The sequence below is a fragment of the Oncorhynchus masou genome, chromosome 29 (genome assembly GCF_036934945.1).
Source record: "Oncorhynchus masou masou isolate Uvic2021 chromosome 29, UVic_Omas_1.1, whole genome shotgun sequence".
Taxonomy (NCBI): domain Eukaryota; kingdom Metazoa; phylum Chordata; class Actinopteri; order Salmoniformes; family Salmonidae; genus Oncorhynchus; species Oncorhynchus masou.
Genome location: NC_088240.1, coordinates 65,851,972 through 65,875,596, shown reverse-complemented (window position 1 = coordinate 65,875,596; position 23,625 = coordinate 65,851,972). Strand labels below are relative to the sequence as shown.

Sequence of the window (23,625 nt, the reverse complement as noted above, 5' to 3'; positions counted from 1 at the left end):
TTCCAGTCTGACATTCCATTCATGAAAGGGCTTTGCAAATGCCATACAAATTAAGCAGAATAAAGCATGGTTCTCTTCACTGTATGACAGCCACTTCCAGTTGATCCCATCTTTACAAAATAAAACCTTCTGCACCACAGACTTTTCACACTTTTGTTGGGGGTGGAAACTAAAAAACATATCTAGGTCCCCTGACTTCGGCCTCTTAAAATAATCCAAAATTGGGGTGGCAGTGGCATCCTGGCTCTGGCTCAATCTACATATGTCCACTGCAGATGCACTATCCTCAACCTGGATGAGTAATTAGTATAAATTAGTATGTTAGTATAATATTTTAATGTTAAATAAAAAGTATAATGTTGATATAATAGTATAATGTTAGTATAATATTAATATTAATTACATAATGTTAGTATATTCATAATTTCATGTAATAGTATACTATATACCACTAGTATAATATTAATTCCAATTGGACAATATAGCAATTTAAGAAATACACAACCAAATTTTAACATTTTTGTAGGTTTTGTTCCATCATTAAATCCTTGTGCAAGAAAAATTATCTACATTTCATTGGTGGTTAGTCTCTAATTTGTTAATGCTAAGTACTAACTTGTCAATAATCTTAACCATTCATGCATATCAATGAGTTCAACATTTTGAAAGTTTTCAGTTGCACGTCAACCTTTTTTTAATGTCCCGCCCCATCCAGGCTGTGATTGGTCGGTTCACGAAAAGTGACATTGACGAGCACTTGTTTCAACAAGAGGCACCTGATATAGCTAAATAGCCAACTATTGAAACCCAAACATTACTTATCTTATCCCTATTGTCTTCTGTTTTACCGCTTCAGCTGCAAACCTTGACTAACAGTTGAACTGGTATCGCTAGGCTCAATGGGCTGCTCTCTCTTTTCTCTGCTGCCAGTGCCTTCAGGCTCACTAGGCTGAGATGATTGACTGGTAACGGCGCCAAATTAATAATTTGTTATTTTAAAACATTTGGCTGCATCAGCCTCAAGGAACTTCAACCTCTTCTCTCTCCGCTTTTTATCACCACCTGTACGTTTTTCTCTTTTTGTTTGGCCATCTTGCTCCACTGCACTATTTATCCAAATGTCACCACTTAACAGAGATGGGAAAGGGGCGAGGCTCAGGTAAAGTTAGAATGGACTGGACCAAAAGTAATTGGCTGGGAGAGAGAGGCTGACAGATGTAATACCCAACTGCAGTGGGCCGGCAGCCCACTCGCCTGGGCCAGTCAGACACAGAGCACTTGGTTATTTTTATTTAAGCGGGGGTTGGGGTTATTTTGATTTTGATTTGCATCGGTCCCAATTATCAAGCGGCCCCTGGGAAAACTCCCAGTGCTCCAGATAGTCAGTCCGTCATTGGACAAGACCCTACGTAGACCATAACACAATAACCCATCAGACCTGACCAGCCCAGAACACAATACACTATGACAAGTTAGAATAGATTAGACTAGATAAGCCTAGACCTACCTGTACTAGAACAGGCCACACAGGATCACAGCAGCACAACCTGCTTATGGGGTATAGAGCTTATGAAGGGTTGTTTTTGGACCAGGCAAAACTAACACAATGGCGCACAGAGAATGCTGAACACGGTTTGACATCCACACACACTTACCGTGTGCTGCCATGGCAGTGCCAGGTACTTGGCAGCCTGCAGTAATTACCCAGGCTAATGAAGGGTCTGACTGAGACAGTTAACCTCTGGATGGGAGCAGAGCTGATCATAGAGCTAATAGAGCCCTGTTTCAGATCACTGTCTTGGACACACCGCCACAGGCACTACTGTACCCCAGCACAATTAGCCTGCGGGCTAACATTGACTGTCCCCCTTCCTTTGTCTCATTACCCCTATTTACCGTACCTTCAGAAATTATTCATACCCCTTGATTTTTTCCATATTTTGTTGTGTTAAAGCCTGAATTTATAATGAATTTTAAAAAAAAATCTCTCACCCATCTACACACAATAAATACCCCATAATGACAAAGTGAACACGTTTTGTGAAATTTAAGCAAACTTATTGAAAATGAAATACAAAAATATCTCATTCACATACAATACCAGTCAAAAGTTTGGACACGCCTACTAATTCAAGGTTTCTTGTTTATTTTTACTATTTTCTACATTGTAGAATAATAGTGAAGACATCAAAACTATGAAATAGCACATATGGAATAATTTAGTAACCACAAAAGTGTTAAACAAATCAAAATATCTTTTATATTTGAGATTCTTCAAAGTTGCCCTCATGTGCCTTGATGACAGCTTTGCACACTTGGCATTCTCTCAACCAGCTTCACCTGGAATGCTTTTCCAACAGTCTTGAAGAAGTGTGTGTGTCTTTGAAAAAGTGTGATTTAAAGTGCCTATTAGGTGTTGGTCTGTCTTCTTTGTCTGTTTGTTTGTCTGTTTATCTGGATGTCATGTGGCCAGTGGTTGTTGTGTAAGGAAAATAAATAGATGGCCATCTATGATCTCATTGTACTGGGTCAATCCGATTAGGATATTGATGTATGATAAATGGGTGGTTGACACAATAAGCCCTTGGTGCACAACTCCTGGTCCCAAGGATTGCAGTGTCTGCTAGTTTAAAATTCACCAATTAAAAAATGTATTCAGTTATTTTTCAGTTTTTGATTTGTTAAAAAAGTTTGAAATATCCAATAAATGTCGTTCCACTTCATGATTGTGTCCCACTTGTTGTTGATTCTTCACAAAAAAATACAGTTTTATATCTTTATGTTTGAAGCCTGAAATGTGGCAAAAGGTCGCAAAGTTCAAGGGGGCCGAATACTTTCGCAAGGCACTGTATGTGCAATAACTCATTACACTCCTATTGTCTTTACTCTCTTCTTTTTATAACCCTTTTATAACCCTTTCTCTCTGTCTCTGCCCCCGTAGTGGTGTTTGTGTGTTGCTCTCCGGACACATTCAGGCAGCTGATGGTTCACTTCCGGCGGGCAGGCCTTCCTCAGGAGGAGTTTGTTTTCTTCTACATTGACATGTTTGGACACAGCCTGGACTCCCAGAATGCTCAACCGTGGGCCAGAGGGGACCAAGACGACCTTGTCGCCAAGGAGGCCTTCCAGGTAAGCCTCAGATCAGAGTCGAGTGTATCATCTCATTCCTCATCTCATTCCCATCATTACCTTGGAAACAGGTATCTGCTGTATTCTCCACTGACTTACACAGCAGGCCCTGAAGCAATCATATTTTGATGTCCCTATGTTTCCCCATGGTTGTCATTGTTGTTAAATGTGCTGCCAGGCAGATGAGATGATAAATCTAATCTTGTTGATTTTCCATTCTCTCACTGTGAAGTACTTTAATTTTCTTCTCAATTCCCTAGTGAGTAACAGACTCTCCATCAAGGGGGAGAGAGGCAACATAACTATATGTTTCGTGACATCCCATCAATGTGTTGATATCAGTCTCATCTCACAAAGCCTGAAAGAGCAAAACATAGGGCCTGAGTTTTGAAAATGTAACTGATGCACATACTGTACATCAGTGGTGCACAACATACGGCCCTTCTGGTGGGTCATGGTCATTTCGTTTAGGTTGACACAGATTTTAAGTGAGTCCTAATGGTCTGGGAACCAATGCCATAACCCATACGTATGAACACTTCTCTCACTACTGTGTTTTTACATGTTAGCCTTCTCAGACCTTAGTTTTCTGCTTGAATTAGGTTGGACCTGTATCTACACAGACTGTAGGAATGGGAGATGAGATGGTTTGATTAATGTTATAAGGTGTTTTGGAGGATGTGTACTGGATGACTGGTCACATTGACAACATATAATAGAGCGACTAGGCTCTAATAACAGTTGCATGTTTATAAAAGCGACAGGCCTGGGAAAGAGGAACATGCTGTTAATTTCTACCACAGAAATGGTGTTTCTCACACCTGTGGTTCATTCATTCATTAGCAGAAATTGATAACCTGATTTTCTGACCCCATCATATGGTATGATTCTGTATAATTCAGTGAAACCTTTGTCTTATGAATCACAATAAAACACATCTTTGTGTCTGTCTCAGAGTGTGAAAATCCTGACCTATAGAGAACCACAGAACCCTGAATATAAAGATTTTGTGAGGGACCTGAAGACAGATGCCAAGAGAATGTTCAACTTTACGGTGGAGGACTCACTGGTAAGAGGCTGAAGTGTGTGTGTTTGTGTGTGTGTGTGTGTGTGTGTGGGGGGGTGCTCTCTTGCAGGAAGAAAGTGGGTGATCAAGAGGACAAGAACTGAAAGGAGAGAGAGGAAAGGTTATAAGCAGGAAATAGGAGAGAAAAACATGCAGAGAGAACAAAGCAGATGAAGAGCAAGTGAAAAAGGAGGAGTGTCTGCACACACACAGACAGAGAGAGAGAGAGTTGAGATCAAAAGGAGTATTTGTTAAAAAAAGACAACTTGATCTCAACATGGCAGACTTGAGGCAATATGAAGGAGAAGACATGCTAAGGCATGAAGACTTAGATCTACTACACAGAATAAAGCTCTGTATAATAATATATACACTGAGAGTACAAGACATTATGAACTTGACATATACTGACCAGGTGAATCTAGGTAAAAGCTATGATCCCTTATTGATGTCACTTGTTCAATTCACTTCAATCAGTGTAAATGAAGGGGTGGAGACAGTTTAAAGAAGGATTTTTAAGCCTTGAGACAACTGAGACATGGATTGTGTATGTGTGACATTCAGAGGATGAATGGGCAAGACAAAATATGTAAGTGCCTTTGAACAGGGTATGGTATTAGGTGCCGGGTGCACCGGTTTGAGTGTGTCAAGAACTGCAACGCTGCTGGGTTTTTCACGCTCAACATTTCCCCGTGTGTATCAAGAAAGGTCCACCACCCAAAGGACATCCAACCAACTTGACACAACTTTGGGGAGCATTGGAGTCAACAAGGGCCAGCATCCCTGTGGAACGTTTTCGACACCTTGTAGAGTCCATGCCCGACAAATTGATGCTGTTCTGAGGGCAAAAGGGGTGCAACTCAATATTAGGAAGGTGTTCCTTATGTTATGTGCACTCCGTGTAGGGCTATCATATTATAGAGAACATCTAATTATGAAGCATTTGATTGAGCCACATCTGACAGGCAAAGCAACACATACAAAGAACTATCAGTAGTACTAGATCATTTAGCAGTAGTACTAGTTCATTTAGCAGTAGTATTAGTTCATTCAGCAGTAGTACTAGTTCATTGGTGTTTGCACATCTTAGAGTGTGTTTGTGCGTAGAAAGAAGGAGAGGCTGCGATAAGTAGGCTTATATGTAATTGGCTCACGTGCAATGCCTGGACGATTGATTCAATTTATTTTGGAAGAAAAAGCTAATTTAGTTAGTGGAGCTTATCTTCTTATTATGTTCCCTACAAAGGTGCACAATGATGATGCGCACACACACACACTCACAAAGATTGGCACGATACATCGATGTATCCTCAATATGGTAGATTGACTGCCTTCGAATCCATCGTTCATCTCTGACTCCAGATGGAGGTGTGTGTCCTTGCATGCATGTGTGTGCTTTCGTGTCATTGACAATTTACACTTCAGGAGGGGAAGCAAAATAAAGAGCTTGACAGGCCACGTCATCTAACTGCCCTCCCCGTTCGATGCACACAAATCCAGAATTGTACGTCAGGGCTTCTAATCCATTCCCGGGAGGAAGGGAGACTCGCCATTGGTCCTGGTTTCAGACAGGGCTGTCTGGCACCCCTCACAAGCCGATGAATCACTTGTAACAGACAGCTAAGTGCAGTTAATGTAATAAGTAGACAGGTCTGAGTCTGGAGGATGAGAGAGAGGCACAGAGCATGAGAGCTCTGCCCTGGTCTACCTGGTCCTCATTCACCCTGTCTGGACATTGTGTCTGTACGTTTCCAATTGATGCAACTGAACTGAGTGAATTGTCTGAGTGGGTTATTGTCCTCATATTCCATTCTGTGATTGACGTGGACAGCTCTTTTGGTTTGGGGCCACTGTTTGGAGAGATGACGAGATGGAAGATGAAATTGTTTCTCAGGCAGAATTGTGAAATTAATAAAGGGGTAGAAATAGGTACGGAGATGATAGAAAATAATTATAGTTGTGAGAAATAGGAAAGTGGCATTAACTTGAAATATATCAAACACTGTAGAGAAGCTTGTAGAAGAGACAAGTAGTTTGCAGAATAAGTTCTGCTATCCATGGCTGTGGCACAACTATAGCTGGACATACGCAGTAGCTTTCTAATGATAGAAAATGATGAGGATGAGGGATATAGATGTACTATTAATACATGTATGGTATGGTTGATCTAAGCCATCTCAAAAAAATAGGTGATGATAGATTTAATGACTATTCTACAATTTCCTTTTGCTTCCCTGCAGATGAACATAATCTCCGGAGGGTTCTACGATGGGTTGATGCTGTACACCCACGCCCTGAATGAGACCATGACCTCACCAGAGGACAGACCTGTGGGGAAAACCGTAACCAGGAGGATGTGGAACCGCACCTACAACGGTCAGTCCACTCCACAGACCTCAGTTCATAACCTGGATCTTTATTCCATTGAATCAGGGGTCAGGAAGGTTCTAGGGTTTTTTCAGAACATGTGTGAACATGTTTTCAGTCAAGCACTAGCTCTGTGCTCTGTCTCTGGTAACTACAGTGGTCTGCGTTTTGTCACAGAGACAATTTCAAAAGATTTGCGTGAAAACAAAATGTTTCATGTCACTGGATTAACTCAGAGCTCTGGCTTACGATCTCTTGTCAGTTTCCACCTTTGAGGAGGTAGTTCTGTAACAAGAACACATTCAATGTCTTCCTTGCAATTTCTCGGTAGATTAATTATTGAGTGATCTGTGGCAGAATGAGAGAGAACCAGCACGATGTAACAATACTTTCCATTGACAGAGGGTCCCTATCGGGTTCTTCTATTGGGTGCTTTGTGCCTTTAAAATGAGATGTACACCTCTTCAAGAGCTCTTCAAGACAAGATATTAATTTAGTTGCAGGCCAAAAAATGTCATATGGCTCTCAACAGCATGCTGGACAAGTACACTACATTACCAAAAGTATGTGGACAACTACTTGTCAAACATTGAAAGAAAATCATAGGCATTAATATAGAGTTGGTCCTCCCTTTGTTGCTGTAACAACCTCCACTGTTCTTGGAAGGCTTTCCAATAGATTATGAACATTGTGGCAGAGAATTGGTTCCATTCAGCCACAGGAGCATAATTGAGGTTGGGCACTGATGTTTGGCGATTGGGTCTGGCTCGCAGTCGGTCTTCCAGTTTATTCCAAAGGTGTTTGATGGGGTTGAGGTCAGGGCTCTGTGCAGGCCAGTCAAGTTCTTCCACACAAATCTCGACAAACCATTTCTGTGTGGACCTTGCTTTGTGCACGGGGGATGCATTGTCATGCTGAAAGGAAAGGGCCTCCCACAAACTATTGCCACAAAGTTGGAAGCACAGAATCATCTAAAATGTCATTGTATGCTGTAGTGTTAAGATTTCCCTTCACTGCCTCCCGAGTGGTGCAGTGGTCTAAGGCACTGCATTGCAGTGCTAGCTGTGGCACTAGAGATTCTGGGTTTGAGTCCAGGCTCTGTTGCAGCCAGCCGCGATCGGGAGACCCATGGGGTGGCGCACAATTGGCTCACTGTCGTCCGGTTTAGTTGAGGGTTCGGTCGGAATGGATGTCCTTGTCCCATCGCGCACTAGCAACTCCTGTGGCGGGCTGGGCACAGTGCACGCTGACACGGTCGCCTGTTTCGAAGGACGCACATCTCTCGACCTTTGCCTCTCCCGAGTCCGTACGGGAGTTGCAGCGATGAGACAAGACTGTAACTACCAATTGGATACCACAAAATTGGGGAGAAAGCGGGGGTAAAAAGATAAATAGAAAATTGATTTCCCTTCACTGGAACTAAGGGGCCAAGCCTGAACCATGAAAAACAGCCCCAGAACATTATTCCTCCTCCACCAAACTTTACAGTTGGCACTATGCATTGGGGCAGGTAGCATTCTCCTGGCATCCGCCAAACCCAGATTCGTCTGTAGACTGTCCGATGGTGAAGCGTGATTCATCACTCCAGAGAAGCATTTCCATTGCTCCAGAGTCCAATGGTGGCGAGCTTTACACCACTCCAGCCGACACTTGGTATTGCGCGTGTTGATCTTAGGCTTGTGTGCGGCTCACGGCCATGGAAACCCATTTCATTAAGCTCCCAACAAACAGTTCTTGTGCTGACATTGCTTCCAGAGGCAACTTGGTAGTGAGTATTGCAACCGAGGACAGATGATTTTTACGCGCTACGCAGTTTCAGCACTCAGCATTATCACCATATTAGCTAACGTCAAGAAGACATAGCTACTACAACTAACGCCTTAGTAAACCTGCTACAATCATGCAGTACAGTGTACAGTTAGCAAGCAGTTTAGCAGTTACACCGGTGGGCCCCGGTGGCAATAAATTAAGAAAACCAAAAGCTTACCTTGACCTGGAAGAGTTCCAGTGTAGGATAGCCATAGCCAGCTAGGTAACATAGCATCCCTCTCTGAGCCGGGTGTTTGAGTAGACTAAACTAGCTAGCTGCATTAGCTAGCTAAGTAAGTGAAAGGTAAAAAAAATATATATATATAGCTAGCTCTCTCTCTCTCACTAATTTGTTCAAAATGTTTAAACTGTTGTCTTTGTCTCTATTTAAGCCAACTACTCACCACATTTTGTGCACAACAGTGCTAGCTAGCTGTAGCTTATACTTTTTGTACTAGATTCATTATCTGATCCTTTAATTGGGTGGACAACATGTCAGTTCATGCTGCAAGACCTCTGATAGGTTGGATGACGTCCTCTGGAATTTGTCATTTCTGTGTACGTCTATGTAAGCGGGTGAGAACCACCAGCCTCCTAGGTTTTGTATTGAAGTAAAATGTACCCAGAGGACGACGGAAACTAGTTGTCCTCCAGCTACACCATGGTGCATGTCACACCAGCCTTCGGTTTGACTCCCCCTCCTGTCCAGCTCAGGCGTTCGGCGTCGACGGCCTTCTTCCAGCTGCTGCCGAACCTACTGCTGGCAAACGGCCTTCACTCATCAACCCTGGACTTGTCTCGTCATCATAACACACATCTGGTTCCAATCCCCACTCTATCACTGTATATATACTCCCTCTGCCATTTGTCTTTGTCCGTCATTGTAAATGTTATTTGTTTTCCTGAGAGGACTCTCCTACTATTTCCTGAGTACTTTATATTTTTCACTTTGGGTTCACCCTGTGCCTTTTTGTTTATGGAGATATATTTTGAGCACAACAGCGTTGGGATTTCGTCCCGCGTTGATCTACGGTGCTTAAATAAATTCTGTAGTTCTAAACCTGCGACTGCCTCCTTCATAATCCTCTCTACACCAATGACTGTGCTGTCCTACAGAGTGCTGTAGAACATATTGGAAAACAGTGTATTTTAATCAATTATTTGGTTACATGCAAATATAAACTAAGCAAAAAAAGAAACGTCCCTTTTCAGGGCCCTGTCTTTCAAAGATCATTTGTAAAAATCTAAATAACTTCACAGATCTTAATTGTAAAGGGTTTAAACACTGTTTCCCATCATTAACTGTTTCCCAATTAATGAACATGCACCTGTGGAAAGGTCGTTAAGACACGAACAGCTTACAGATGGTCGGCAATTAAAGTCACAGCTTTGAAAACTTAGGACACTAAAGAGGCATTTCTACTGACTCTGAAAAACATGTTGTGGCAATTTCCTGTATTACCAAATGATGAGAGAGCAAACCATACACCAGTCAGAGTTATACTTAAACTTCACCTTTAATAATAATTAAGCTTTTGCAATAGCATTTGACTTTCAACATTTCAGTATCTCTAATGAAAAGTTGAGAGTGGTCAACATAATGGCAACTGAGATCTTTTATAGCAAAGATCCACCCCCTAGTCAACATGACAAACCACAGATAATAGGAACTGTTCACACAGAAATACTGTTACTTGAGAGAGGAGTATCCCATAGCCAGACAGCATTCACTATAAATTATTGTTTAGTTTGGTCTCCTAAACGAGGTTCTAATCTCGCTCTTGGTACTTCATAGTACCAAAACATTACCTCATCCAATGGCATATATCAATTGTCAATTCGAGATACTCCCATCTCAAATACACCCCCTCCTGGACAAACTCACGGAGGGTAGTGAGCCTCTAGGTCATATACTAGTTCTAGAGAAGGGCAACATCAGAGGGGACATACAAGGGTTCCAGACACTGCCATACTCCTCCCCCAATGAGAAAAGGAGGGAGTGACTGGCGTACAGACATTGTGGAGATAACTAACGGTCACGAATCCCGCTTCCTGAGTCTGTGTTTGCCTGTGTTTCTGTCCTGGAGTGTGTTTCCGGTGTCCTGGAACGCACCCTGTCTGGTTGCCGGGCGAATTAGCTTGTTGGGAGATCGATGTTCACCCGCGCCTGTATCCCATCAGTAATCTGCACACCTGTCCTGATCATCACCTCTCCCCTTCAAAAGCTCTGACCTGACATCCATTCCCTGCCGGATCGTTAGCCATGAACACCATTCACCCGGAACCCATACCCCATCCCTGTCTGCTCGTCGCCAGTGTGTTGTTATCCATTGGATCTGCCTATCCACTCCCATCAACCCACCTCCGCTGCCCGCTCCTCCACCCGGAACTATCTACCTCCACGTTCTCATTGATTAATAAATACTCACCATCTTTATACTCACCTTGTCCTGGTCTGCTTCTGGGTCCAATTCTGGTAAACCCTGACACTAACTGGTTCCCCATTACTCACGCCATCCCTTCACATGGTTTAGGAATAGTTACAGACACATTCCCATAAGAAGACAATGTTCCATTCTGTCCTCCTCCCCTTCTGATATTCTGCATAGCATCACATGGTTTAACAGATACATTCACATATGAAGACATGTCTGACCTCTCCCCTATCTGGGCCCCAAGTGACTAAGGCCTAGCTGAGAAGGGATAATTGCAAACTGCCAACCCTATAGTCCAAAGGGAAACATTCTAATGACAAGTATCTCACAAGCATATTCTGAAAATAAAACATCTTATCTATATTACCCAACTAATTCTGATTCAGCTACGACAAACACCAAAAGAAAGATGCCCAGGGTCCCTGCTCATCTGTGTGAACATGCCTTAGGCATGCTGCAAGGATGCATGAGGACAGCAGATGTGGCCAGGGCAATAAATTGCAATGTCCGTACTGTGAGACGCCTAAGACAGTGCTACAGGGAGACAGGACGGACAGCTGATTGTCCTTGCAGTGGCAGACCACGTGTAACACCTGCACCTGCACAGGATCGGTACATCTGAACATCACATCTGCGGGGCAGGTACAGGATGGCAACAAAAACTGCCCGAGTTACACCAGGAATGCACAATCCCTCCATCTGTGCTCAGACTGTCCGCAATAGGTCTGAGAGAGGCTGGACTGAGGGCTTGTAGGCCTGTTGTAAGGCAGGTCCTCACCAGACATCACCGGCAACATCGTCGCCTATGGGCACAAACCCACCGTCGCTGGACCAGACAGGACTGGCAAGAAGTGCTCTTCATTGATGAGTCGCGGTTTTGTCTCACCAGGGGTGATGGTCGGATTTGCATTTATCGTCAAAGGAATGAATGTTACACCGAGGCCTGTACTCTGGAGCGGGATCGATTTGGAGGTGGAGGTTGCGTCATGGTCTGGGGAGGTGTGTCACAGCATCATCGGACTGAGCTTGTTGTCATTGCAGTCAATCTCAACACTGCACATTACAGGGAAGACATCCTCCTCCCTCATGTGGTACCCTTCCTGCAGGCTCATCCTAACATGACCATCCAGCATGACAATGCCACCAGCCATACTGCTCGTCTGTGTGTGATTTCCTACAAGACAGGAATGTCAGTGTTCTGCCATGGCCAGCGAAGAGCCCGGATCTCAATCCCATTGAGCACGTCTGGGACCTGTTGGATCAGTGGGTGAGGGATAGGGCCATTCCCCCCCAGAAATGTCCGGGAACTTGCAGGTACCTTGTTGGAAGAGTGGGGTAACATCTCACAGCAAGAACTGGCAAATCTGGTGCAGTCCATGAGGAGGAGATGCACTACAGTGCTTAATGCAGCTGGTGGCCACACCAGATACTGACTGTTACTTTTGCCAAAAACAGAGATCTCCTCAAAGCAGGGAAAATATTAAATGGAAAAGATACATTAGCGGGCCATGGTTGTGTCATTTGGCCTTTTGAAGATCTTGGTAAAGAAAGAAAGAGTATCAAAAAGAAACCAAATATGCCAACATTGTTATTGAACAACCTTTTTCATCTCCACTGGCAGCTGGTTTGTAGCCAAGCCAGGGTCTGTAGCGGAAGTAAATTCATCTTCACGTTCGACTTCGAGCAAACACATTCCTGGACACCACAAATGAATGTGTCCCTCAAATCCATTCAAATTAATTTAATTGTGTCCAGTTCAGTAAAAAAAAAAGTTATTTATCACAGAGTCCTTGGAATGTCACTAGCTGTGTCAATCAGGTGACATCATTGTCTTTTAAAAGCAAATTAATCCATAAAATAACATCTTTATGACCACAAAACATCAAAATATTTTTGTGACTTTTTCCCCTTTGTTATACATTCTGGAGGAGGTTGTCCCCTTGCTGAACATGTGCATTTCTAAATTAAAGTATTTATTCATCACTGACCTAAGAGAGTATAGATTTAAGGATTAAAAATACATCTGGATCCAGTAAGGTGACCTTTTTCCTGTGCACCTACTTAAGTTGATGAATATGACCTATCTTCTGTTTGTAAAACTTCCATAAAACGCAGCACACACAACTCAGTGGCAACTAAGGTGATTGACGAGGTCGTATAATGCTCAACATGGAGTAGACAAAGTCTCATCTATCGTTCATAACACATACATCTTTTTACCACATTTTTTGGGTGAAGAGTTAGACACAGCATCTTACTTTCTGAGGAAGGCCTCCATTGTGTTTCCTCTGCCAGTACCCCCCTCCCCCCAAACACACACACCTCACTGACTAAGCATTGAGGTTACGTGTGTTTACCCAAACTTGTGGGTTTCACAAGTGTTTGACATTACTAATGGCTGATATAGAAGATGGTGGTCTCAAACTTTGTAGCAGGTTGTCATTACCCCTTCTGTCCCAGTCCTTTGTGAGAGACCTGAAGACAGATGCCAAGTCCTAGCAACCTCTGTTTATTGGGACTTGAGGGGAATTTGAAGGGTTGGGCTGTTGAGCTGACGTTTGTTTGGTTTGTCACAGAGTCAAGCGGTTACAGAGTCAGATTATGTGTGAGGTCACAGGAGACAGTGAAAGGCGCTTGACAACAAGTCAAAGGTAACGGCAAGAACAAATACGTTGAATCATTGGAACAGTACACATACTTGAGGAGGTGACATAAGTCATCAGGGACATCTCATCAGGTAAGTACCTAGGTTGTTTGCTCTGCACTCCTTTCTCCTTCCCTCTTTCACCCTGCTTTCCCATTTCCCTTTTATTCCCCCCATCTGTCCTCCATTACTGCCCGCCTGCTCCCTCTTTTTCCTTTAATCTCCTTGGCTGACCCCTCTTTACAAATGCCATCCTTCTCTCCTCAATCACTATGAGTTGGACCAGAGCACACAAACAACAGAGATGAACACTTCAGACAGACAGTGGGAGGGCAGAGCGGGCAGCAGCCAGAACAGGTGGAGTCTCCTCACACTGATTCTGTTAGCCCATCCGAACATAGGCATTGAAAGGCTGAGGGGTTTGTTTGGTTGCATGCGAGGACAATGCTACTTTTATTATTTTTGCCCACACCAGTGCATACTGTAACGTAAGCTGTTTGGTAGCTTTAGTTCATTGTTATGCTTCCGATTCAGTGCTTTTTAGTTATATTCTGTGTTATATTTTGTTTGAAAGTGAAGACAGCTTTAAGTTGGTCTAGTGAAATACAAACCTTTCATCTGAAACTTGACTTCAGCAGTTAAACTACAGTATATGAGTAATTGTACGTTGTAAACTTGTGAAAATGTGTGAAAAGAATATTACAGTGTCAGGTGGATGTCCTGCTGCGTATGCCAGCTTGTTAATGCCAGTCTCCCTTTTTTTCTATCAGTCGTTGTCCTTACTCATAGTTATTCCTTCACACCTTCTTCTTGTCTCATTATTTCCTGGTCTAGCGCTCCTCTCCTCTGTGAACAGTTCCCTAATTCCATCCCACAGGATCTGCCTTCCTCTTTTTCCTTCCTCCTCCACCAATCTGTCCATATTTTCACTGTCTTATCAAGGTGTTCCTCCTCACTTCACTGCTCTGTCAATCTCTGTCATATTTTTACTGTCTCAACACGTCTTATCCTCCTGAACAAACTCTTATTTTACCCTCTCCTCCTACATGACCTCTCTGTCTCATCTAAACTCTCTGTTCTTTGCCATGGAAAGATCTAATTTCTCTTTTGGCTGTCATGTTGCAAAAAATCCCCCTGGAAAAAAAGAGGAAATCCCTAAAATAGGATAGTAATCTAATCAGGTGAAACCAGAGCTCCCGTGGCCGTGTCACTCTTTCCATCTGTCTCCACCTCCTTCTCATTTCCCTTTCTCTACCCACCATCCATCACTCATTGTCCTTTTTCTCTGCCTCTGTCTTCTGTGCAGTGGCCCTGGTCACTTAGGCAGCTGGTATTTCCAATGGTAGGTTTGTCCTTGGTCGAGCTGATAATGAGCTGTGTGAATCTGAAGCCTTGTCATCTGAGCCACAGTGGAGCACAGGGCTGGAGTGTATAGTGCACTGTAGAAAGGAGACAGGCAGACAGGTGGCCAGAGGGGGATAGGAACAGAGAGAAAGAATGAAGCACTCTTGTGCTTGTGCCCTTTTGTTAATCATATGTACTAAAACTCTACAGCTACATGGTAGGCCCCCATTGTCCCAGAAATCTTTGCTAACTGGAGAACCTTGTCAATGCTATTAGTGGGCAATGGAGTGCCTGTAAAAAGCATTGACAGAGACCCTACAGATCTTAGTCTAATAGCATTTAGTGTTAGAGACCCTTTCATGTCATTCATAACTGGAGGTCTTGCTCTCTATTTTTCTCTCTCTTTCTTTCTCTCCCTCCCTTACTCCCTATCTCTCCATCAGAGGCTAAGGGGAAAATCACATAAGTTTAGATGAATAATGAATACTATACATTATTCATAAGTAAGTCCTAGAATAGTAAATGTTTTCCATCCTTAGTTACCTATATACAGTATCTCGGACCTGCCTGGTGTGTTCTTTGTTCTTCATGATGCTCTCTGCGCTTTTAACGGACCTCTGAGACTATCACAGTGCAGGTGCATTTATACGGAGACTTGATTACACACAGGTGGATTGTATTTATCATCATTATTCATTTAGGTCAACATTGGATCATTCAGAGATCCTCACTGAACTTCTGGAGAGAGTTTGCTGCACTGAAAGTAAAGGGGCTGAATAATTCTGCACGCCCAATTTTTCAGTTTTTGATTTGTTAAAAAAGTTTGAAATATCCAATAAATGTCATTCCACTTCATGATTGTGTCCCACTTGTTGTTGATTCTTCACAAAATAATACAGTTTTATATCTTTGTTTGAAGCCTGAAATGTGGCAAAAGGTCGCAAAGTTCAAGGGGGCCGAATACTTTCGCAAGGCACTGTATTTGATGAAACAACTATGTTTATTTGATGACTGTTGTTGACTGATATGATAAGGTTCAAAGTAAACATATAGATTGCTGTAGATTTGTGGACATGACAACAGGTGTGTGCCATCCTTAGTTAGTTAGGCAGGGGCTGTTATGTATGCAGAACACACTTTGATCCAGGGACATAAGCCGCAGGTGGTTTGCAGACTATTTCATGGCTGCCTGGGTAGAAGAATGCCTTAGTTATTTCTCACAGTAAATGCAATTATTTCAAGGAGAGGTGCTTGTTAAAAGGCGTTAAAAGCATTCCAAAAAATACCTCTAATTAACCAATACATTTTTCGACAAACGTAATCACATTCTTCTCCAATGCAAGGCCAAAATTCCAAGCCTGTGTTTTCAGACATCAGACGACTAAGTAGAGTGAACAAAAAACAGCCTGCAAGTTAACCTCCTGGTCTAGCTGATGTTGAGCTGCAATATCATATCACACTACAGTGAGTGTACAATAAGGTCAATATTTACATATACTGTATGTGACAGGAGTACTCCCACTTCACGTTTAGCAGAAGTGATAATAAATATACAATATATCACCTATTCCCATGTGCTCACTCTTTAGATAAGAACATAGGCTGTTTATGTGGCTCTATTGGAGCTCTATCAGCAACTGCTCTCATGGCTTCACAGCAGCTAGGGGTTGTAATCATCTGGTTGGCACCATACATATCCATAAACTACGCTCAGTGGAAAATCAAATGGTGCCATGACACTTCCACTGTGCACTGTGCACTTTGTTAACGGTTATTGTTATTCATAAGAGTGTGCTGTGCTTTCCCCAGATTTAAAGTCAAAGTACTTTCCAGTACTTTATGCCCTGAATCAGAGGAGTGTTTGATTGTAGGTTTCATGAATGTCTAGGGGGCGCACTGCAACAACCTGCATTGTGTTGCTAGTCTTCCATCCGTGTGCCCTTTTCAAATGCCTTGACAGTTGCCTTGTGCATTTATTGCATTTGTTGCCTTGTGCATTTATTGGCTAGAACCCTAAAAAACACAACATGCCACTAATGACTCACCTGGCTTTTTCATGGACATTTTCTTTCAGACACTTGACCTTTTTTTCTACCTTGTCAAGATGTTTCTGGAATCTTTGTTTGACTGCAAGATCTTCTTGTTATACCTCAACAAAAAGAGGACCAGACGAAAGTGATGTGCGTTGTGCAGTCTTGGATGGAAGGAGTTGACACCTGATTTAGGAATAGGCAGCCCAGGAGCATGTGCCTGGTGACTTTTCACCAGGTTAGCCGTCAGTACGGAACGGGTCATGCAATGTTCTTTCAATCAGATGTTAACTTCCTCCATCAGGGACACACTGCTGTGCAAATCAAACATACTTGGAAAGGCGCAGTGGGGAAACTGATTCCCGTTTTTAGTTTAGGTAATTACAAGGATTTGAACAGTGAGGGGAATAAGATGAGACATACAGGTGTTTTACTGTTGTTGATGATATATGAATTTCCATAATGTACAAAGATGGATACAGTACATGAAGGGAGGCAGCCAGTATAGACCGTATACATAGAGAGAGGGAGGATGTCAAGATGGAAGGATCAGGTTACAGCTGCTTTTCTCTCTAGCTTCTGTTCCATTAACTAATGGGCATGGATGGGTGAGAGAGATTCAGACATTTTAGGAGGACAGTGGAAGATGTATAGAACTTGCTTCTTCATTATTGAAAACAGCATGTTTTGGCAATACAGTCTTCATCTGATATACTGTACTTCCAATACGCATCACTCATGAAGTTACATCAATACAGTCCATTTACCAAACGAACACACTAGCTGTCAAGCTACTGAGCTGTACTGTAGCTCACAATGTACCACTCTTCTCCACATGCTCTGAATGCCTGCTCTGATTGCTCTGTTCTTTGCAGCACTACCAGACTAATAGAGCTCTGGTGATTCGGGCATCCATCACTGCAGCCCACTGAATTCAGCCCCCCCAACATTTCCATTCAAGGATAAATAATTTTTAAATACTTATTAATAAAGAGTAAGACTATCAGGTATCAAGGTAAGACCCAGATGCAGACCGTGTTGAAGTGACAATGTTTATTACAGCAACAGGGACAAAGGTACAGGACGGAAGGCAGACAGGCAGGCTCATGGTCAGGGGCAGGATGAGTGGTCAGGTGAGTGGGTACAGGGTCAGGACAGACAAGGGTCAAAAACCAGGGGGATGAGAAAAGAGAGACTGGGGAAAAGCAGGAGCTGACACAAAACACTGGTTGGCTTGACAAACAAGACGGACTGGCAACAGACAAACAGAGAACACAGGTATAACTACACAGGGGATAATGGGGAAGATGGGCGGCACCTGGAGGGGGTAGAGACAATTACAAAGACAGGTGAAACAGATCAGGGTGTGACAGTACCCCTCCCCCCGGGGCACCACCTGGCATCATACCTGGGCGCATACCTGGTTGACCGGTGTGCCGGCAGTGGAAGTCGGTGATGAGGGATGGGTCCAGGATGTCTCTAGCGGGGACCCAGCACCTCTCCTCCGGGGCAAAACCTTCCCAGTCAACCAGGTACTGGAAACCCCTGCCCTGTCGTCGAACCCTGAGGAGGCGTCTCACCGTGTATACTGAATGGCCAGCGATGACACGGGGAGGAGGGGTGGGCCTGGAAATAGAAGACAATGGGCTGTGAGACACAGGCTTAATTCTAGACAAATGGAATGTAGGATGAATACGAAGGGTACGGGGCAACAGAAGGTGGACAGCAGAGGGGCTAATGATCTTGGAGATGGGGAAAGGGCCGATAAACTGATGGAGATCTGCTTGTCATCGATACTTGAAGGTGGTCAGGAGGAGGGACGACGGGGCTCTCCTCCAGGTACGACATCAGCGGCGGACAAACAACTGGGCAGAAGGTATGCCAACCTCATCTTCCTGCTCAGGGAAGAGCGGGGGCTGATACCCCAGGGAACACTCAAAGGGAGATAGGCCCATGGCAGAGCAGGGAAGGTGTTGTGGGCGTATTCAACCCACACAAGCTGCTGGCTCCAGGTGGTGGGGTTGGTGGAGACCAGGCAGCACGGGGTAGTTTCGAGGTCCTCGTTGGCCGCTCTGACTGGCTGTTGGACTGGGGGTGGAACCCGGAGGACAGGCTGGCCGACGACCCAATGAGGGTGCAGAACACCTTCCAGAACTGGGACGATAACTGAGGACCCTGGTTGGAGACCATGTCCACAGGCAGTCCATGGATCCAGAAGACATGCTGCACCATGAGCTGGGCTGTCTCTTTGGCAGAGGGTAGTTTGAGGAGAGGAACGAAGTGGGCGGCTTTGGAAAACCGAATCACCACGGTCAGGATGGCCAGGGACATGTGAGACCAAGGATGGTGGGGGACAGGCAGAGGTTGGAGGAGACCAGCCGGAGCTTGTCGAGGAGTCTTGTTCTGTGCAAGCGGCGACGAATGCGGTCACGTCAGGAACCATAGTAGGCCACTAAAAGTGCTGTCGCACAAAGGCCAGGGTCCGACGGGTGCCCTCTCGTATCCGCACCAGGTGGTAGGTGTTCTGTTAATCCAGCTTGGAAAACAAAGTGACCCACTGAAGCGGCTCGAAGGCCGAGGAGATGAGTGGTAGCGGGTCACGGTTCTTAACCGTAATGTCATTGAGTCCCCGGTAGTCAATGCGCGGGCGCAGGGTCTTGTCCTTTTTCTCCACAAAGAAGAACCCTGCACGGGTGGGAGAGGAAGAGGGACGGATAAATCCAGCAGCTAGGGAGTCTCCAATGTAGGTATCCATAGCCTTGTTCTCCGGTCCCGACAGAGAGTACAGATGTCCCCAGGACGGCGTGGTGCAGTCGTAGGGTCGGTGCAGCGGAAGCTACATGGCCCTGGCCGTGCTGAACACCTTCTCGGACATCCTGGAACTCCGTGGGAATGGCGGAGAGGTCCAGGGTACCTTCCGAGCCCCCGTGAAGACGTCCTGGGGCAGATTGTGCTGACTTCAGGCAATGGGCGTGGCAGAACGTGCTCCAGCCCATGATGGCACCAGTAGACTAGTTAATGAGGGTATTGTGTCGTTGGAGCCGGGAGAGGTCGGTGATTCAAATGTGGGGCTTCGGAAGCAAGCCAGCAGTGGGATGCAGGGTGGTAGGCGGCTTTCAGTGTGTGACAAAGACAGCAGTAAGAGGTTTGTGAGGCTAAGAAAAATGGATGGATGAATGGATGTATGGATGCATACATGGAGAGACAGAGGGATGGTTAAAGGCCACTTTTTTTACTGTAAATGTGTCTCCATTATTTTATATACTTCCCATACCTAGTTTGCCTTAACATAAACAGACCAGCTCGGGACCATCCCCCAAAGAAGTGCTACTCCCAATTCCTGGAAGTCGTGATGACGTCACCCACATAGCACCCACATGACTCATTGGTCGATGTTAATTGTATAATGTTCTATTAAATAGGTAATAAATCATGACTCCACTCCCCTTACTTCCACACCTTAACCTGTCCCAGACAACCAAACACCATGCATCCCCCCATGCAGATGCTGGCCAAAAGTCATTTTCCCAGAACAACCACAAGGTTAATCATTCTCTAACCACTGCACGTCTGTGTGTGTGAGTAGGGCAATAACGTCTGTGGGAAAGTGTGTGTTCTTGAGTATATGCGTTTGTGCATGCGTGCATGCTACCCTATCTTCTGCATGTCCCTCTAGCCGATAATCCGTCCCATATCATAGCACATCTCTCAGGCCCTCTCTCCTCTGATTAGAGGGATGACGCCTGTATATTTCTTTATTACTAGGATAACCCCATTTGGATTGGACATTTCCATGCCGGTAATGGCGTCGCCTGTCATGTAATTTATCCCTATAGACACCTCTTTCCATTCACACTCAATATGGAATGGCTCTCAGGCTATTATCTGCACCTCCAAACCAACCCTGGGCTGTTGTCTTAGCCGGAAATGAAAGTAATGTTATACAAGATGGCCGACTACTAGATTTATTAACAAGATAGCCCAGCTATATTACTGTGATTATGGATGAATACTTTTGGGTGTGCCTGGGGTGTTCCCACTTATACTGTTTGTGTTTGCATCTGTGTATCTCCAACACAATAATTTGAAGTGAAATTGTTGTCATGACCAATGTTTGTTTTGATAGTTATGGCTGTTTATTTTTTAGGTTTGAGATGTTGTTATGGGTATTGTAACGTGCTCAATGGCTGAGATTCTTTTCAGATGTCAGCTAATAGGGACAACCTCAAATGTAAATCTGCTCTCGTTTCGTAATGACAGTAATAATTTGTAGTAATTACTGTCACCCGCTGAGCGCTTTGATGATTATTTTCATCCCTGGACTGGATATTAGTGTAAGATAACATTAATTTGCTCCCTTTAAATATTGTCCGACTCGTCTACCTCCCTTTGGCTCCTCTCTCCTTCTGGTCCTCTCAACAGGTGTAACAGGCCTGGTGCAGATAGATGAAAATGGGGACAGAGAGACAGACTTCGCTTTATGGGACATGACTGACACCAACACCAGTGTTTTCCAGGTACTGAATACACACACACATCTCTCTCTTGCTCTCACTCTCTCTCTTTCTTTCTCTCTCTCTCTCACTCTCTCTCTACCCCTCTCTCTCCCTCTCTACCCCTCTCTCTCCCTCTCTCTCTCTCTTTCTTTCTCTCTCTCTACCTCTCTCTCTCTCTCTTTCTTTCTCTCTCTCTACCTCTCTCTCTCTCTCTCTCTCTCTCTCTCTCTCTCTCTCTCATACACTAAAGCTCCTCACCTCTTTCATTCTGCCAGTGCTCATAAAGCTGCCTGCCTGTGTACACAGTCTCTGTGTGTTTTGGAGATTGGAGAATAAAACTAGATGTTCTCCAGAGGCATTAACATGTTGAAGAAAAGAGCTCTACAGTTCATAGAAAGACCTCCATGTCTCCATTAACACTACAATATACCATCTGCTCAGGGTGAGGGTAAATGGGTCAACAACTATATATAGCTATAGCATACAGTTTTCTCAATTGCAAAAAGACTAAAACCCATTGGCTGAAAAAGTTCTCAGTTGCCTGGACTCATTTAGCTATTTATGCAGTCTGTTGTCAATACCTTAAACCATTTCACATTGTAAAACACAATTTGCAGATCTTACTTAGACTTTTCAGCAAAACTCTAAACACATTCTCATTCTCAAAACACATTCTGCACTCTAATGCACATGTCATCCATACTGGTAAACACAAGTGGCAACAATCAAATACAAATAGAGAACATATGTCATTGATTGAACACAACCACTCAAAATTGATTTAACCTGTTTCAAATGATGCGACACAACCAATATAAGCCAGTTTAGAGAGCAAACAGGTTGTTGAAGGTGGGAAGGAGAAAGTCTGAGAATGGATACTGTAGTACAGTGCATTGTAGGCTGTATACTGTACAATGGACATATTGTATGGCCCTGAATATTGTGCTTTCCATTTATTAACAGTACTGACTGCTCAATAGATTTTGACTGGTTGCAGGTTCATATCAACAAAGAACAAGAATTACAGTATCACAGAGACAAAGGACAGGTTTGTGAGATGCAGGGTACAGTACTGTAAAAATAGGGGTACAAGGAGAAGGAAGAACAGAAAACAAAATTGCAAAGAGCAAAGCAGAGTAGTAATTTCTGATCAATTTTGAGCTACTATGATAGAACATGTTTTCGTTCATCAAAAGACAATGACGGAAAAATATGAATATTTTTTTAGATTAAAAATGTACTTCTCCCTGAGAATTGTACGTTTTGAACAATGTGTTTTCTATTTTTCAGTGTATTGTTTACTGACTGCTTGAGAGTGTATATCATTTTGATCACTTTGTTTATGATTTGAGAGCAGTGTTTGATTTTGAACTGTTAAACTGTTTTGAGGCGAATGTTTCATTTTTCAAGAGGAGTCAGAGGTTATGTAAATAGTGCTTTAAGATGAGGTTTTGTGTTTAATGTTTTCAGGAAATGGAGCAAGGTTTCAGAAATTGTGTTTTAGCAATTGAGAAAAACTGTAACAAACCGTATTTCAGCATACATATGATCATTTAATATGTCATTTCATCCACCCAGTGCCAATGTGTCTTATGTAATGACAGAATGATAAATATTAATTGGTGGCAAGCCACTGAGGTTAATGACCAACTGATCCAGCGAGATCAAGAGTGTGTACATGTACATGTGTGGATGGGCGAGAACGTACATGCGTGTGTGTTTATATATATGTGCGTGTGTGAACAGGGAGAGAGAGTGGATGTTTTTCACCTAGTGTGAGGGGGTGAGTGTCAAGTCTCTGGGCTGATTAGTGGCTCATTGAAAGTCGTCTCCCATTATCACCCTATGCTAATGCATTGCATTGAGAATAATATGTCAATCTTGCCAGCCTGCCATATCACTGTCTAAAAGGACCACAATGGAAATAAGCCTTCTGGCTTTATTCTGTTATTATCCTCTAAAATGTTTAATTATGTAATGTTGTCTCCGACTGGAACAGCCTACTGCTTTAAATGATCTAATAAAACAAATCAATCAATGTGTGGTATGTTATTTGTCATTATTTAATATTTAACATTAGAAAGTTATACTGTGTTCCTTGCCAGATTGTGTCCGTGTACAACGGCTCTCAGAAGAAGCTGAGGGCCTTGCCTGGGATGGACATCCAGTGGCCAGGGGGCGCTGCTCCTTTAGATGTGCCTGTCTGTGGCTTTAAGAACGACAACCCAGCCTGCCTCACACGTCAGTGGACTCCGTCTGTCTCTCACTCACTTTTGTATATACCCCCCATAAAATGTCTATGTTT

The 23,625-nt window shown here is 43.7% G+C and overlaps 1 protein-coding gene across 1 annotated transcript in view; it reads left to right on the top strand.

Moving 5' to 3' along the window:
• LOC135520317 (atrial natriuretic peptide receptor 1-like) overlaps positions 1–23,625 on the top strand; it is a 60,039-nt gene that overhangs the window by 22,245 nt on the left and 14,169 nt on the right. Inside the window, exons 3-7 of the mRNA XM_064945764.1 lie at positions 2,942–3,129; positions 4,085–4,198; positions 6,436–6,571; positions 21,247–21,341; positions 23,426–23,561. Coding sequence (XP_064801836.1) covers positions 2,942–3,129; positions 4,085–4,198; positions 6,436–6,571; positions 21,247–21,341; positions 23,426–23,561 — 669 coding nt within the window. The remainder of the gene's footprint in view (positions 1–2,941; positions 3,130–4,084; positions 4,199–6,435; positions 6,572–21,246; positions 21,342–23,425; positions 23,562–23,625) is intronic.